This window comes from Melopsittacus undulatus, chromosome 1 (genome assembly GCF_012275295.1).
Source record: "Melopsittacus undulatus isolate bMelUnd1 chromosome 1, bMelUnd1.mat.Z, whole genome shotgun sequence".
NCBI lineage: Eukaryota > Metazoa > Chordata > Aves > Psittaciformes > Psittaculidae > Melopsittacus > Melopsittacus undulatus.
The window spans coordinates 84072667-84091213 of record NC_047527.1 but is presented as its reverse complement, the minus strand read 5'-3'; the positions used below and the strand labels follow the sequence as shown (position 1 = coordinate 84091213).

The 18547-nt window shown below is 37.1% G+C and overlaps 1 protein-coding gene across 1 annotated transcript in view; it reads right to left on the bottom strand.

Annotated features, from left to right (window-relative positions):
- The window catches only part of ZCCHC2 (zinc finger CCHC-type containing 2), a 40613-nt gene that overhangs the window by 10903 nt on the left and 11163 nt on the right, over window positions 1–18547 (bottom strand). The window contains exons 2-7 of the mRNA XM_031049669.2: window positions 14922–15033; window positions 11565–11641; window positions 9186–9257; window positions 5891–6003; window positions 4135–4229; window positions 602–685 (exon numbers count right to left, since the gene is read on the bottom strand). Of these exons, the coding sequence (XP_030905529.2) occupies window positions 602–685; window positions 4135–4229; window positions 5891–6003; window positions 9186–9257; window positions 11565–11641; window positions 14922–15033 (553 nt within the window). The remainder of the gene's footprint in view (window positions 1–601; window positions 686–4134; window positions 4230–5890; window positions 6004–9185; window positions 9258–11564; window positions 11642–14921; window positions 15034–18547) is intronic.

The window sequence follows — 18547 nt, the reverse complement described above, 5'->3', positions numbered from 1 at the left end:
CATTCCTTTCAGAATGAAATTACTGACTAGCCACTAGGCTGCTGCTTCTGCATGTGAACTGTTTTTAAGGTATCTGGAATACACCAGCTTTCAAATTGTAATCAATACACTCACTACAGTCCCAAACAGATCTTACTAGCAGTCCAGGGTATAAGAGCAGCACAGGTTAAGAATAAGAAAGCTTGAGCACCCAATGACAAAGGAAAAGCTAGACAAATTTAGCACATTTAATGCAAAACAGTCTGCTACTCTTGAAACATTGCACTCAACTTTGAACATCACTAACTGAAGAATAGGTGAAGCCATGAAAACCTACAAACAATCTTGGCTCAAGTAAACTGTAAAGTGTATCTTCCTGGTTGCTCAACACAGCTGTGAGCTTCTGCTTCTGAGCTGTCTATAAACACTCCCACTCCTTGAATTATATAGCAACCTCCTGAGAAAACTGCTGAAAGTATACAAAAATTCTTCATTTACATAAGCAGATTTCATTCAAATCTCTCAGCTTTGTACCAACGAAGAAATGAGTCAACTCTATGATTTCCAGAACTGAGTGTGGTCAAATTTCTCTGAGAAAAACCACCTTTAGGTACACAACTACCTTCCTCCTGACTTGAAGCTTCTGAACTGTCCTCCTTGAAGTGTTCTGGTGCCTTAACCGTCTTCAAAGAGGGTTGTAAGTTACCTGCAGAGAATAAAGTTCATGTAGTAACTTTACAGATCTTGAGCAACTACACAATTCCTCAATGCCTGCAGTAAACTGGAAGCTAGGGAAATGGAAGACTGGACTTACTGGTTTGTATGTGGCAATAATTTGAACATCACCTCCTTCAAAGCAGGCAATCTCCAGGAGTAAAGGCTCCATGAAGACACTTTTATTTTTATTAAAGAGTGTGCAAAACAATTTTAAAGCTGTGATGCAATTCCCAAAGGTTGGGATTGTGATTACAGTGTTAGAAATATTTCTGTATCCTGCACTTTAGATATTTTTTTCTTTTTTTGTTAGAGTGGTAAATGGGAGGAGACCAATTCTAGCTACTAGAATTCTTCTGCAACAAATTGCACTCCTCCATTATCAAATCATTCACTTGCAAAAAGTGACTTAATTTGGGCTAAAGCCTTCCAGTGCCCTTAACACAGCATTCATGCATAATTTTTGCCTTTTTATGCCAGATAGGATGGAAAAAGAAGGGGCAATAATACAGTTTTGTTGCAAAAATACCACTGCCATACCTGGAAAAAGGATTTAGTATAATTAATCTAGCTCTAGGAGTCTACTCTTTCCCTCTGAAGAAGTTCCAAGTTAGTGCAGGTAAAAGCATCTGAAAGCTGTTGCTTAGGAACTTGAAATACTATTAGGAAGATCCTTCTGAATACTGTCTGCACTGAAGATACTAAGACCCCAGAAATCATGCTCTAATGAAGCCTGCAGAATCAAACGGGTACTCCAACCTGAAAGTGTCTAAAATAACTGATGTGGACCAGGGGGGAGCTAATTGATTTCCTCCTTAATGGAATCATGGTGGCATGATTACACTTACTGAAAATATTATTCAGTGTGAGATCCCAACTATTATTTAAGGTATAAATGCCCTTCGCTAAACACAGAATGTGATTCCACATATCCTTTAGAAACAGTGAATATTTTTGTATTTCCGTGAAGAGATATTTTTATCCCCAACTAAATAGCGACTGAAGGCCAAGTTAAGCCACAAATGCTTTGTTGCCAATTAATTCTGCACATCTGATTTGGGAACCATGATGAGATTTTTTCTTAAAGATCTGGTTCCTTCTCCTCCCCCCTCTCCCAACATAGTCACCACAGTCAAAATATGCCACCACAGGCTAACTTTCAATTGCAAGTATTAGCAGGAATCCCAGAATTCCAAACTGGAAACCAAGAAAAACACAGAGGCCACCAATAAAACACCTCATGAGCAACTTAACTGTGATTTTGGCAATGAGCGGGATGAGTACTTTTATCTTAGTACAGGTTCTGTTAGTCTGAAACTCATGACAGACAGGGTGAGGAACTTAATTGTTTAGCAGAGAAGAGGAAAGACTCCAGTGGAAGATGACTTAGGAGAAGTGACCGTGAGCTACCCCAGTGAAGTCACCCAGTCCCCCTTCTAAAAAGAAAATCTATGCTTAAATTTATCACACTGTTTGTCTTCAGCTGTTTTAATATCTAACTCAATGTCAGGGCCCTGAACCACACCAACAGGCTTGCAAACTCTTGCCCTGCCCTGCCAACAGCTTCACCTGCCTGTGCATAAGATCCAATCTGATATAGTGCAGTTTTGCAATTCTGGATGAGACTGCTGGGGAAAGAACTGGGAAGAGGCCCCATCTGGGGACTACATCCTTTTGCTTGGGATCCACATGTAACTTCATGTCCTTGCCTGAAGTGCACTGCAGCCATGTCTATGCCTAGACATGTACCTCGCTGATCCTATTCTTAACCCTGACCTATTGACTTGTACTTCTGCTTTGACCTCAGATCTGCCTCAGTGCTCTGGACTTGTCTGGTAACCACCAGACTCTCGGCCTGCCCCTGGTACTAGTCTCCCACATAGCAAGTTAAGCCCAGTGTTTTCTGTTTTATCCATCAGAGAGAACAGATCATCTTCTTTACACGATCACTTTTTGGTATTTGAAGACTTAAGTCATCTTCCACTAGAGTCCTTTCTCCTCTCTGCTAAAAAATTAAGTTCCTCACCCTGTCTGTCACATATTCTACATCTGAGAAGTTCCCACAAACTTTCATGTACCCAATTTATTTATTATTATAAAAGTTAGCTTCTACTTATGATCACATTATAATCTGTAAGACTTCCTACAGAACTGACATTTGACCATTTTACTGTTCTGATCTACCTATCCTGCTGACATTTCTGCCCTGCATTAACCCAGTCAAGTCTATTGTGACGGAACCTGGCAGTGGTTCTTTTTCAGACCATTTCAAATTATAATCGGATACAACAATGTATTTGCAAGTCTTCCCTACCAAGACATAGTCTACAGACTAAAATATGCATACTCTGTGCAGTGTACCTATTAGTAATGTGAATCTGGACTTTGGAAACTTGTTCATCCCCATGTAGACTTCTATGTACAACATAGTTGTGAGAATGTTCACAGCAGTAAATTCCAACCAGTTTCACAACCGTACTGGACATCATTAGCTTAACACTTTCAAGAAACCACCACTTAAGAATGTCCTAAGTGTCACTAAACAAAAAAAGGGCACAAAATGAACTACAGCTTCTACCCAAATCACAACGCCTCTATCTCAACATGGAAAGAATGCATTTGTTACAATCACACAATCATACAATCAAATTAAAGTCAGCCCTCATTCCATGATTTTCTTCCAAGCTCATATGAGCGGTCTGTTTGAAAACTCCCAACTTATTCAAACCCTTACTAGTATCTTCTGTAACTTCTGAGGCAGTGGCCCCACAGTCAGTGCCTTAATTGTTATGGTATAGAGCATGCACTGAAAGAAGGAAAGACTCAACAGAAACAAAGACCACATCCTAAGGCATCCATACAAACAAGATAAGCTTAGGTCACACAAACAATCTGTAATACGCAAGTAGGTAAGTGGTCCACCAAAGAAATCTCTGCAATGCAAATGCTCTGAATTCTGCACTCTGAATTTTGATTCAGTATGTTCTGAAATTAGGGCCATTCCATTATTTATGTAGCATGTACCCAAAACAGATCTTAGTTTAATATCAAGACAAATGCTTCATCTATGAGAGAAACCAAATAAAAACCAGATGTGATAGTTTGGGTCAGCTGAAGCTTTTTGTTCCAAAGTTTAAGATTTTTTTTTTAAAGGAAAAAGTCCCAAACTGTTGCAGAGATTCAATTCATAATAACCTATTTTAATAGCTTGATAGTACAGAGGAGAAGAAAGAAATTAAAAAAAACAGAAGCTGATGCTAGGTGGCATGTTCCCACTGCCAAAAGTATCTGATGAAGTGAGTATTCATTGGCAGAGAGTTCATATACCACCAGAGGAATACAATACAACACATAATTAGTAATACTGTAATTAGTCACAACAGGAAGAATAGCTTTTTACAGACATTTTGTTATATAAAACAGTATTGGGATATTTCTTACTGTGAGTGTGCAAAGATTCTGATGAAATTGATTGGAAGAAGTTGTATACTCTCTGATTCTGCAGAAAAGCTTGCGATGTATTTGAAAATAGCTGCCTGAAATTTAAGTGAGAGTTTGTTAAACTGCAAGTAATATTCCATAAGAAGAATACAAAAAATTTTACTACAGTACCATTTGAGAGCCAAGTAGGCAGTTCTTAGGAAGTCCAAACACTTTGAATTGCATGTTTAGCATAAATAATGTCAAATGCTACTTTTGAGCTTTGTTGTTCAGTGCTAGTGCACAGTGGGAGTACAGCCAGCACAAGAGATTGGTATGACTGATTTTCTTTTAATTTAAAAGGCCATGTGCCAATTCAAATGTTTTAGCTACCGGTAACACTTCATCAAAGAGTCTGGACTGAGTCAAAAAGCACTGGACCTTATATTTGAATTTTTTTTTATACTAATAACAAATTTCCCAAAACCATGAATCTCTTCCTTAAATACACTTATTTGGTTCATACAAAGATGAATTTACCTATAATGTCAGTATTTGAGTTTCATCATTATCTCCAGAGCAAAGGTGGCATTCTCAATATTGCTCTGCACTGGTCTGAGTCTGTTCCCAAACTTAGTGCTCCCAGGTCATCACAAACTCTATTAGCTTCAGATAAGAGAACAGGCCAAGACTGAACGGTTTTTACATGCCACACCAAGTTTTCAGTTATTCCTTTCCAGGAAGCACTACCCCCTTCTGGATACACAGAATTTCAGTATAGCCAGAACATAACTTGAAAACTGTAATTCTAGTACCATATTATAACATGGTTGAATATGTTCAAAGGTTACCCTCAAACTGAATCTCTTGGGTTTATAATTACTGTGCAGTAAGGCTTCACAGCCTTTCTATATTTCAACACATCCTTTCCAGTAAACCTCTATTAAACAAGTTTGTCTATTTAAGAACAGAATGTTTATTAGCCAAAACTGTTTGCACAGATGTAGTTTTTGGCTTGACAATCAAGCCAATAAAGACAGACAAATAATATTACTGATCAAAACAAAACTTGAGAAGTGGAAGACTGAGGCACACAGTGGTTCCATATCTTTTTTAGCTAAGCTATTGAGACAAAGCCTGAAGGTCTGATATGCTTGGACTCACAGTAAATTCTGAGCAGGAGCTAGAAAAACAGTGCCTGTTATTTCAACAAGTACCTTAACTCAAGAGATGCTGCCTAATCTGATGAATAACTTGCTTTGAGTAAGGTTCAACAGCCCTGACAGAAAAGAACATACGTAGACATTTGTAGTGAGGAAAGAACAGGGAAGCACACCCAAATTCAGATTGCTGTTCTGAGTCGCAGGGTTTGACCTGCAAGTTCCACATGCAGCAAGTACTCTCACCACTAAATAGTAGGTTATGAGGTACAGGCTATTTTCTTACAAATGTGTGAGCTACCTTTTATATACACACTTCACTATTACTATTTATTCTTCTCAAATTCTGTTCTCACACTCTATCCTGTCGTAAAATTAGAACATACAGGCTCTGAGTTTTCATAACTGTATGATTACTTCTAAAGAAGTAATCCATTAAGCTTTAGTAAGAGTCTTAATTTAAAGACAAAAAGAAGAAAAAGAGTCAGGAGTATATATTTCATCACTGCCTTCCCGTTTTCTTCACAAACTGTATTTAGGCAGCAGAACTGCCAGTCCCTAAAATCTTCAGTAACTTTTCAGGTGATACATTTCAGGTTATTTACTAAAATACCTACCTGATTATGGGCTCAAGATCAGCATGCCTTCGTTCTTCCCTCTTCTGAAACCCCTGATTTAGTGCTCTTAAAATAGTCTTGTCAAATGCCTCAGAAGATGGTTCCTTTGGGAGCTGAGAAAAAGGTTATTGTGAAAAATGAGTAGTTGGCATTTTAAATCTGGATTTGATCACCGTCAGTTTTTATACCTTTTGGCATCAACAAGAAACTCTGTTGTTCCAGTTTGAGTAAGGTAATTTACAGACCAAAGGTAGAACAAATCATCATAATTTAGTTTTGCTAAAGAAACACTTTGCTGTAAATCCTCACATCAAACCCAGCTGTTAAGACGGCTTAAAGCTCTATTTGAAAGAGCTACATTCAGAAATATACCAAAAATATGTCTTTTTCCAGAGTAATTTACTGCCTGTTTTGACATATTTCTTCGAATCTTTCACACATAGAAAGTAAGTCTGAAAATAACATTAACAATTACCACAGAGGACTGAATGCATTGTACTCACTATCATTACTTAGCTAGATTAAATTATTTTAAAGAAACAGGAGTAGAAAGGGAATTTTTCCAGTTTTATAATACACTGGACTTTGCTGGGCAACACCGACATTCATCAATAGAAAGTCCTTCTCCAGCCGCTATTAATACTGAAGCTTCTTACAAAAATTCATTGTGTTTGCAATGTACTATTACAAAGTGAGATCTTCCAGTGTTCTAGTTCAGAAGACAAACTTCTGGCTACTAAAAAGCATGTCTATTTCAAATGAAAAATATTCCCCACAACAAAAAATGTTCATATTTACAACTTCCAAAATAATGCCCTTAAGTACGTTAAAGCTGACCAAATACATTAGCACATATAAGTGTTTTAATTTGGGGGCAATTAAACTGTCATGGCAAAAATGCTTTTTCCTAATGTTAAAAGCTATTGCTAGTCTGGTTAACATCCACCATCAGTTATGATCAACAGCACAAAGTGATTTACACTGGAGCAGCATGTTCCTCTTGCATATCTGGAATACACTCAACCCAGAGTGCCAGCTGGATATTACATCCTGCAAGTGGTACAACAGCAAAGCACAAAGTAATTCTTTCACTGAATGAAGTGCTACTAATAGAGAAACACTATGTCTAATGTAGATAATTGCTTGGTAACATACATAAAAGGAACTTCTGGAATGCAGACAGACAGGTGCTGTGTTAGAACAGTACAGTGCTGTAGCACCTGAAGTATATTAGATATAAAACCAGAGAGATGTGCTGAAAGCAGCTATTCTTAACTGGCTCCTTTGGCTTTAATAAGCTTTAATTAAGGAACTTTGACTGAAGAATTAGTCAGTATTAACCAAAAGGTACCAAAAAAGCTCCTGCAGAAGTGAGGGAATAAGCAAGCTTCCTGGCCTGGTGTCCTGTATTTAAACTCATCTCCAGAAACAGTCACAACTTTTATGATTATAATATATAAATAAAATAATTCATATTCATAAAATAATATGAATAAAATAATTCAATTCCTTCTGCAGTTAAAGATTTAGTTATACAAACCCAAGATTAGGTGCTTAACTTCAGGTAATGAGATAGCCTTGTTATCAACAAGCTTATTAGTCCCTTCACATGTGTGGGTAACTGCCTTCATGCAAAGATCTTTTTATATTTATCACCTAAGAGAAGGTGTTCTTTAAATATACAGCATCCAAGTTATCCCATTTATTATCTTACTTATCCTGAAGCAACTTTTACAGTTACATCACTCCTATCACCTTGGAATTTCCTATCAAGTATTTTGATCATTCTTTTCTGTCCCTAGAAAATTGTGCATTGTAATTTATTTAACAGTAAATAAATTTGTTTAACAATTCTCTCTCTCTTCTCTACTTATGGTTATCAAGCCAACACAACCCAAATCAATTTTCCAGCTGTGCACATTCTCCACAGAACACCTCAGCAAGCTCACAGTAGCCTGTGGCCATCCTCCTCTTGTCCTGCCATCTTCTCTGCTGGAGCAGTCAAGCCAGCACATGGAACACTTCACATCTGAAGAGCTGACATCGGTCAAACTGGACAGCTCTGCAGTATTTTGTATCCTGTCTGCTTTCCTGGCTCCCCTTCCTCCCAGCAGCAAGGAGGTACTAGAGAGTCCATTTCAGAAACTGGTGCTCCTCTTTACTTTACATGTAGGAGAACCAGAGGCATGCAGTTCAACACTCCTCTCAGAGCTGCATGGGATCCCGTATGACAGTCCTGCTTTTAAGGTTCTCTTCAGAAGCAGATGCAGGCATTCTATGTTGTGGGACACCCCATCTGCAACCTGACATGCCATCCATAATTCAAATCCTTACAAATCAAGCTCTGGAATCACTTCAAACTAGGTATTTCATTCAAGTAGATTAAAGCAGTAGTGAATGCTCACTGCTTCATTTTTACAACACTGGAAAATATAATGTTGATAACTGAAAGAGTGAACAAGACAATGACCTTTGTACAGTAAATGGCTTTCCACTTGCAATTCACACCTCAGTTAAGAACACCAGATGCTATCAAAACATGCTCAAACCAGATCTTTCATTAGTGCCCTGAGCAGTGAGGATTTTAAATACAGAATTTCCCAGTATAGGTGGAACTGAAAATAGACATTGGCAATGAAATACACAGTTTGAGATCATCACACTAACGAGGCCTACATGTGGCCTATGCACATAAATACATTCCCTGTTTGAGATGAGGGGAGAAAAACTTGAAGAACTTTTACCTTTTTTTTTCCAACACACATACAGGCACAAGTAGGTGCTACATTTGCCTCAAATTTAACTCCTTGTGACAGTGAATATGTCTGCCTTTGTTCTACTAAAGAATACAACAGTAAAATTAGGAACTATTATGCTTATGGCTCTGCCTCATTAATTCAAAACAACTACATAGTACTCTTTGAGGTCATTCTAACAGGGACACCAATAAGTAAACAAGCAGTGCTTGTACTTGTACATTAACTCTGCAGGGAATTTTAAAAAGTCATCTGGTAGTTTTATGGTAGTTCAATTAGAACTATATGAGCAATTTCAGATGAGACAAGCTATCTTTTCCTGGGAAACTCCCCAAATACTCTGCTGAGTTTCTTCATCTGTCAAGCTGCTCCACCACACAATATACATGATTTAAATGGTTAATACAATTGGGAAGTACAAAAATCTGGTAACATGCCTCTGTTTCTGTAATTACATCCTAAATATCACAGCTCTCTTAGACTACTTCTGAAGTTATAAATCTGATGTGTAAACACTACTTTTATATTTCAGTACATACTTTTAGCAGGAATTCCTGAAGCTCCTGATGTGTTTTTGTTACACATGTTACCGACAGATCAGACCAGGTTACCTAGTAAGCAAGGAAAAGAGAATGAATGAAATTTCTTTTTCCAAATATCATACCAGCTAGATCTTAACATTTCCATAAATCTGATGATCTCAGTATAAGAGTTAACACCTGCAGGTAAGTAGATACCAGGCAAAACAGGGATAATGGTATGCCTTTTCAAAGACATAAACTAATTTTGAGGGTACATTTTAAAGACCACCTTCATGTTATTTGTGGCTAAAGGGAATACGAACAAATTCAGAAGAATGCAATGAAGTCCCTGAAGATTACTGACTTTGTGAGTCAGAATGAAGCCAGGCAGAAGGCTCTGTAAGTATGGGACTTGTATCATCAGACATTATTAACTGCAATAAACAGGTATGAGAAAAAAGCACTTGTAGGTCAGATATACTGGATTGTGCTCTTGCTGCCATTATCAGGAGTAAAAAGAAAGAGGAAAAAAAAATCTCAGTTTCTCTTGCCTATAAAATAATTTTGTCTGCCTCAGGCTTGAATCTTACGTGCTCATACAGAAGTTGCTGTAAGGTACAATTAAGTATTGCAAGTTACTGAAGAAGTTACTCAAGAATCAGACAGCATTTGGTATATGCTTGTATAAAATTTCAGTAGCTTATTGTTCTGACACAACATGCAAGTAGTGAACCAGCACCTTCACATGCATATTTTGAGAAAAAAAATAAGTAAGCTTGGTTAGATGGGTGCTGCCTGGCTTTAAACCCACTTTTGGGCTTAAGATTCCCATTACATGCATGGGAAGATTCTGTCTAATGGGAGTGGATATGGCAATTATAAACATTAATTTACTCCCGAGACTTGACAGAATAATGTCAACCACCAACTGCCTTCAACTTAGTCCTCAGAAATGCCAACTACTCTTGGTGCCCTCAGTTGGAAAGCCATGACTGTAATTGCTGTTATACTTTAAAAAAGCAGTGTCTGGGCAAGCACAAAATGATCTGCAGTGAGGAGCACAGTATATACCTGCACAGATGAGGAGAGGAAACTCTTTCCTCAAAGAACTGAGGTGGAGAAGTTTCAAGTTTACTCAAATACTTCCCAGAGTATCTCCACATTCCCCCTTTAATAAAGAAATTCAAAACCACTGTCAAATCTGTCTATGTGCTGAATTTCCAAAACTGTTTTGTGACTTTAAATGTTAAGAATTCATATGAGCATTCTGTACAAACCTCTCCTACCTACTGTTGTATTTTACCTAGTACTCAGCTCACAGATTATAGGGACAAGGTTGAAATACTTGGGCAAGTTAACCTTTAAGCCTTTGGCAGCTACATATTCCACGTTATTGTCCTCAGTGAAAGTAGAGTGCAGAAGTTTTTGCAAATTTCACCTTCAGGCACTATCAACAACAAACTGTCTGTTGCCATTACTTTACTTCAAAATCAGCAATAGTATACATGTCAATTAAACACTGCCTTTAAGAAACTTCTAGTAATACCAGAAAAGACAAAACTTTAAATTTACCTTCACTTAGGCAAAACACTAGCAAAATTTGGGATCAATACATCAGGTTTCTGCACAAAATGGCTTTTTTTTTTAATTTGCTCTTCAAAGAGCCCCATGTCAAACGACTAGTTACAATATTTGATCTAAAACATTCTTTTGTTGAGGGAAAAAGGTAGAATTTAACTCTCTGTTCAAATCTGGTATATTACCACACTCACATCTACTGGCCAAATGACTCATAACGTTAGTCAGTCCTTGCTAAGGAAATTATTACTTGGATTCAATTAGAACATCACCACCAAAGGCCTTAGCAGTTATTATTTAACACCTACAGCCTTTAATACCAGACCTCAATACTGAAAGCTTACTACTTCCCAAGTAGTAAGAAGCAGTGTTTCAGTTTTAAAATTCACTCACATAATTGCTTTGGATGTTGCCTCTGGCTATCACAATACATGCAGACTATACTAGGTAATCCTTCGAGTTTGTTGACATTATTTTAGCTTGTTTGCTTTCACCTTAACAAACTAACCAACCCCAGGTTTTGTAAAAAAACACAGGAGCCATCCTCTTATGGTAAACATTCATGAAGATCTAAGATGACCATACGACTCCAAGCAATATATAGCTACAGACACAAGAACTTCATTCCTATGCCACCTGAACAAACAATTCGCTAGTTCTAGAATTATTTGTAATTATTGGATAATTCCAAGAATCTCCAGAGACTAACTTAAATAAAAATTGCCTTCTAAGCAGGTAGTTGGAACAAGCTGTATATATCTACAATACACAGATATCACTAAGACAACTACTTCAATATTCTGGATGTTATTTGCTTACTTTAAATGTGTACTCCAAATGTTTGTCAGCCCTTTTCCTTGGTACTCCTTTCAGGGTTATCTTCTCAATGTGTACAGCTGAAAGAAAAACACCTTATTGTACATGCAAAAATTACAGTTTAAAAATGTAGGTACTTCCTCCTAGCTGCTCTTGAGAATCACTAATGGTATTTACTGACTCACACAACCCCACTCTTTCTCAGATGCTATTTTTCTATAACAAACTGCAGAGGGCAGGTGAAGTCTTGTTCTCTATAAAGCATTTTTCTGGCCTGACTAAAAACCCTCACTGCAGAGAACGGAAATCTGTACGTTAACTAAGAACTTACTTAGCCAAAAGGTCACATAAATACAAGAATGTAACCACTATAAGATGATAAAAGAAAGTAAAAAAGCACTGATAAAAGCTTCCACATCCACATATTTGAAATATTATGTAGTAATGAGAGCAAACTGAGGGAGAAGAGACACATTTCTGAAAGGCACTGAGGTGGAAGGAAATGCTTGGGAAGGCCTGAAGGAAACAGAAATGAGAGTTAGCAGCCAGAATATGAAGAGGAGAAGCAGAAGGCTACTACAATTATACTGCAAAGAGTATCATTAAATTGAATTGAAAAGGAAGAAAGGTACTTGCTACTTTAACATTTCCTGCACGTAAGTCTATCATATTCAGGAATAGGCAAGTTCTAGCTGTGACCTGGTATGAAGCAGTACCCTAAGGCTTTCAGGGCCTGGAGATTTTCTTGAGGGCACGTAACATTGTTTAGGTAATACTCCACATGAAAACTCTCATGTAGCCTTTTCCCTTTTCCTGCTATGCTGTCCTAAGAATTCAACAGAATTCTATTCCTTTACAAGCACATCTTTACATGTAAAAAAAAAAATTATTTAAACGATGGTTTGACCAGCCCTACACTATCAATGCTTCCTTCTCATGCTTCTAAAATTACTTCTTTTTTTGGAGGAGGGTGAGAGGACAATGCTGTTGCAAGCTAATGTTTCCCTTTCAATTTTTAACTCTATAAACATACATGGAAACTACTCAGAACAACAACAATAAACAATTAAAAATCAACCTCCTAAAAGTACATGTTACAAAGTTTATTATTGAAGATTACCTAATTACCATATCATCTAACTTAAACATCTTAACCATCTTTTTTGAAGTTACTATCAAAGTATCATCCCCATCAAACATGCCATTTCTAAGAGAAGCAAGTACTGGCAATTTCCTGAAAGAAATAATAAGCCAGTGTATAAACCTAATTATATTCTTACAGCTTCCAGTTCCTTCCGTAGAAAGACTGACAAATATTGAGTATGCTGGTGTATACTGGTTGTGACCCTCTACCTGGGAGTCAGAGCACTAGAAGATCAGTTCATTTTTATCAGCGAATGAAGATTACTATGATTCTATGATCCATTATTACAAAGCAGACATCCGAGATCAGCTAAGAATGCAAGACCATAACATATACCAATATACCATGAAAAGCTGAATGATTAGTGACCTTAATTTTTACCTGTCTGGTAAAGCACTGTTAGGAAAGGACTATGGCATAACATGAATTGTGGTAAAGTTTCTTAATGGCCAATGTTAAAATTGATACTATCAACTCAGTTGATATTTGTAAGGTAATTAAAAAGTTGATTCCCATGGCTGGAACTGAGAATAATGGTTGAAGTTGTGTTTCACTATATGTATACATTTAACATACATAATTATGGAAACGAACACCATTAACATTCAAAGACAAACTTCTTTTCTAATGAGTGTGTGATTATTTTAAACTATTCAATGTTTTCAATGCTAAATGTATTTGTTCTCAAGTATAAATAAATTTTATTACACATGGTAGCACCTTCAGCTTCCTTAACTTCTTTTTGTTGCTGCTGCATGTTTTGTCATAGTGATACAAGAGGTAATTACATAGTGTTGTTGCTGCACAGCTCCACAGTTTCAACAGACAGCTTTAAAATTGTTTCCATAATCACATTTTAAATATTCTAAATGGCTACACTGAGAAGAAATGTTTGAGTATACAAGCCAGTGAGGCACGTCATACCTCTACAACTATTTTGGACACAACACATGCATTCAGGAAGATTAAGTCAAGCATGTATGCATGACACTGCTATCACTGTAAGTATAAGTCAGTATTTCTAAAAATCGTACTCATGATAGCTGGAAATAAAACCCCTATTTTATTATCAGGGTTATTTCTAACCCAGTAAAGATTTCTGTAGCAGGGGCTCTCTATCACATACATGTTCATCAAATACCACAAAATTAGTCTGATCCTTCACTGTAGTTTCTAACTATGATAATGCAAAAGCTGAGAAATATTTAACCTCTTTGCTAGATTCAATAATTCAACTTTTCTGTCCTTCCCTTACTTAATTCAAGAGAACTGCTAAGGAGAGTTTCTAATTTGTGAGTACGAACACTTTGAACTCTCTAAAAGGATTTGAAACAGGTTTGGTTTATGTCATCTGCCACAGTCTCCTTCTGCATTGGTTTTTGTCTTGTTTTTTTTTTATTTTTGGGGATTTTTGGGGTTTGAGTGGTTTTTTTTTCCCTAGGAATTAAAACTCAAATTGCCTGCCTTCAAAGTGTAATTAAATCTCCACAGTACAAAGAACATATATGAAGAAAAAAGGAATAGCAATAGCTTTCCCAGGTTGCCAGCTCTTCACTATCTGTAGGATAGCATAGACTAATTTTGAGAGGTGATTTGCTAATCTTGTTGGAGAATAAAGGGAAAGAATAAATCTGTTTTCAATAATGCTTATTTCTTCAAAGAGAAGAAACTGTGCTGGCAATTGCACAGAAGAGTTCTGTTTACTCTCAGAAGCCTTGTTCTCATGCTCCCTAACATAGCCAAAAGACGACTGAGCTCTATAGAAAGCCTCTCACTTCTCCAAACTACCACTGCTACAAAATCTCCCAAAGTGTGTGTTTTATTTTGGGGGGGGGGGGTTAAGACTAATCAAATACAACTGAATCAAGTGGCAAAAGCTTTCCAGTATTTCACAGTATCTTCATGTTAAGTTTTGGTTAAAAGAAAATCTAAACACCATTAATAAAATTGCATTAAAATTTTCTTGATTTCTTGCAAATCCCACTTCTTTTTTTCAGGAGGAAATCCATTTTCATGCATGCAGTCACTAAAGGTTAGCAGCAAACAGGAATGACAACTCATTATAATAAAGACCAAGTAGGCAGCAGAGCAGCTATTATACTTCCCAATCATTGCAGTTTCTCATTCAAATCAACAGCAAGACAGATGCAAGATTTCTACAACTACCAGGACAGTTTTACATTAAAAAACCCTTTCAAAAGAAATCTCAAATATACCTTCTCGCTGAGGTCTATGAGAAGCCATTGGCAGTCCATCGTGAGGTGCCGTGGTTCGTTCTAGCAAACTGGTCTCATTACTTGACATGCACTCAGTATGCGAAAAGTCATTCTAAATTAAAAAGGGGGAAAAAAAAGTCTTATTAGGAATGTATTATAAAGTTGGCATTAAACAGTAGAAATTACAAAGAAAAAAGTTCCTTATTTGGTATTCTACAGGGGAAAAAAATGAAGTTCTTTATGGTGGCAAAGAGGTGGTCATCAGCCACTTCAGTTCTTACTTTTTAAATTTATTTATTAAATGTCAGCTCTAACCTCCAGTGTTTCACTGACCTTATTTTAAAAACAGAACAGAGTGAGGAACAAATCATGTGCCTTTAGGGTTCCTCAAGCTGGACAATACTATTAGCTCAGAACCTCATTACTAATTTACAGTTAGTATGACCTCTGTCAATTACTAACCTGTGAAGTCATCTACTTGCTTATACTCTAAACATATTTTCCTCAATTATATTCATGCACCGTATCTTCAGCCTGACACCTTTAATATATAGGAAATCAGGACATATGGTCCTAACAGCTAAATCCATGCATTATCTACTAACTAAACATTCGTAATGCAACCAGTTGCCATCAACACCCTCTCTTGCATGGGGAAAAGGACAGACTGAAAACTCATTTCCCCCCACATTTGTATGCAGACTTCAAAATCACATGCCAAATATTATTACTGTTTCAACACAGCACATAAGGAGGGACCAGAACAAGAAAACATGTACGACAGATAAGAGAAAAAAGAACAAACTAGGCTAACGATGACAAACTGGAGAAAAGTATTAGATGAGCATGGGCTTCAAGTGTCTTTTCTAGAGTAACGAAAGTCTGTATGTTTAAAAATGTCCGATGCAACCTTGTTTTGCCATACTTGTAGACTTCAGATGCAACTAGGTTTGCCAGCTGATCAGTACAATTCACATTTCAAGAAAATGACAGATTGCCTTAAAAGATGTATCCACAGAGAACTAGGAAACATTGGCTGTTACTAGTGAACCTATTTTAAGTGAAGCACCTCTATTTATCTGTAACAAGGAGCATAACATCTGAGCTTAGCAAGTATCTAAATGCCACCAATATGTAAATACCACATCAATGACAGCAGCAGTGGCAGCAACACACAGGGGGAGTGAAGGTGGTTTTCTGTTTAACACCACAAATGCTGGTTTTTATTAAGCACTGGAAGCTAAAACAGAGGTAGGTTTCTTAGGAAAGCTTTCAAAAGAAGCAAGTTAAACAGAGGACATTTAATGCACCACAAATATTTAGCAACTGGTCTGCAAGAAAAGTAGAAGGTCAATAAATATCTATCTTATTATTAGATCTATACAACAAATAAAATACCTGGGAGAAATTAATACTTTCTGGAGTAGATGTGTACTGAAAGTTCAAAGTCTACTCCTCTCATTCAGGATGAAGAACATGACTCCACTGAAAGATGTTCACCAAAGGGGAAAACACAAATCTTGAAGGAGTTCTCTCATTTTTAAGTACAGGAAGCTTAAGATTTTGGAAATAAGTCCAAGAATACATGGGGGGGGGGGGGGGGGGGGGGGTTGGTTCTGAAGGTCTTCTGCAACATAACCAGACAAACCAGCAGCCAAGACTAGATACATTGTTTGCTACAGAGGTCCCTCAGACTGTCACATGAGGCACATTAGAATAAGGAAGCATAGAGGTGTCAAAAGACATTGGAATCCCCTTGCAGTTTCAGAGTTCTTCAGTGAACTTCTTCAGGTTTGACAGATGTACCAGCTGAAGCCGGCTTCATCTTAATAAACCAATTTTTTAGCATCTATAGTGACATAGTTTAGTGGTGATCTTGGCAGTCCTGGGGTAATGGTTGGACTTGATGATCTTAAAGGTCTTTTCCAACCTAGCTGATTCTATGATTCTATAGTGTTGGTACAACTGTGGCAGCTCCTAACAATACATGCAACTCATTTAGAACAGTAAGTACACAGGCATCAACTCTGCCCTTGGCATCTTGTTAATTTCATCAGTCACATCAACCGCAGTACACATCTAGCAAGCGAACATCTAAGTGCCCTTAGATCACATTGCAGTGGGCTGAGGAACTGAATGACGCTTTAGCTGTTTCATCTAAATCAGTGTATGGTTTGTATCCTACCTGTCAGCAATTTCAGGTTTCAAAATAATCAGATTTAAAATATAGAGAATGCTTTATTTCCTCAAGATAAAACTCCCTAGCCACTCAGTAAACAGTTTCAGCAAACTTATCAAAACAGTATTTCATGCTTCAAACATCTAATATAGTCAGCACAATGTTAGACATGGAATAAAAAGGGAAAATGGCTGTGTATTAGTGAGACTGCATTTTAACAGCTTTAGCACACTTCCAAGTTTAGTTCAATAAACAAAATACAAATACCCACAAGCATGCTCTGGAGAGCATTTTCAGATCTCCTCAGAACTCCCACTGATACTGTTGTGTCAGAGGTTTCACAGTAACTGTGGACATAACCAAACCCAAGGACTTCACTTTTCAAGTGTTAACTTCTGATCATGCATTATTCACAAAACTGTTGGCATTTAAGCATTAAAATTACCCTGTTAAAACTGTGACTCATTTAAGACTGTCCATAAAAAGCACTACTACTATGATTAACTGGCTGTACCCAAACTACATAAGCTAACGAGTTTAGCATGTATTTTGGTATGAGTGAATGTCTTCCCGACATGAAATCAAACAACCAAACCAAGATTTCTAGCAAAGATCAATGCCAATTCTTTGGCAGAGGTAAGATCTTCCTTAAAAACTACACACACTCTGTCAAAAGCACTTATCTTTCTTTCACAGGGCATGCAGAAGACAACAGACATTTGGATTAACTCTGACAGAGGCTCTCAAACTATTCAATTTCTTTTACATTTCTAAGATGTCTTTTTCCACCTCTGAAATCATCAGCATAAGCACTGAAGGCAATGCTCCATTCATTTTAAGGAACATGCTGAGACCTCCACCTAATCAAATACTTTTTAAAATGAACAAATGGATCTAAACCCAACAGAATGTAAAGGCAGACCTCCTTTTGCATTCAGTCAGGCTATTTGTTTTGATTAATGGAAAAATAAATTACAGTCTATTCCAATAAATAACTGCTAGTTAAGAAGTCAAAGAAATTGTAAGCAGTTTTTAGAAGAAAGGTGTGGAAATGAGATTTCAAAGAGGTACTTCGCTCATGGCAAAGCAGCATTAAATATTTCTCTAGACCTCCTAATACCAGAACACCCCTTCTCATCTAGCATATGTATCACCTTTGTAACTGTTCCGGTATTTTTGCAGACAATTACTCCAGAATAGTTACTTTTGGTAATTTTGGCAGCATTCTGTATCAGGCAAAATACATCGCCATTTGAAGCCTCCCTCTAAATTGCAAACTATTACAGGGTTCAGACCTGTATTTAAACAAGTCCTGATATCAATGATTTTATAAATCATTATATCTGTAAAGAAGATCAGGATTTACTCACTTGAAAAATGCTTCACCTACAAGGTTAAACCTGTAATATGTACTGTGTGCACTCTGTGAATGACAGCTTTCACAATA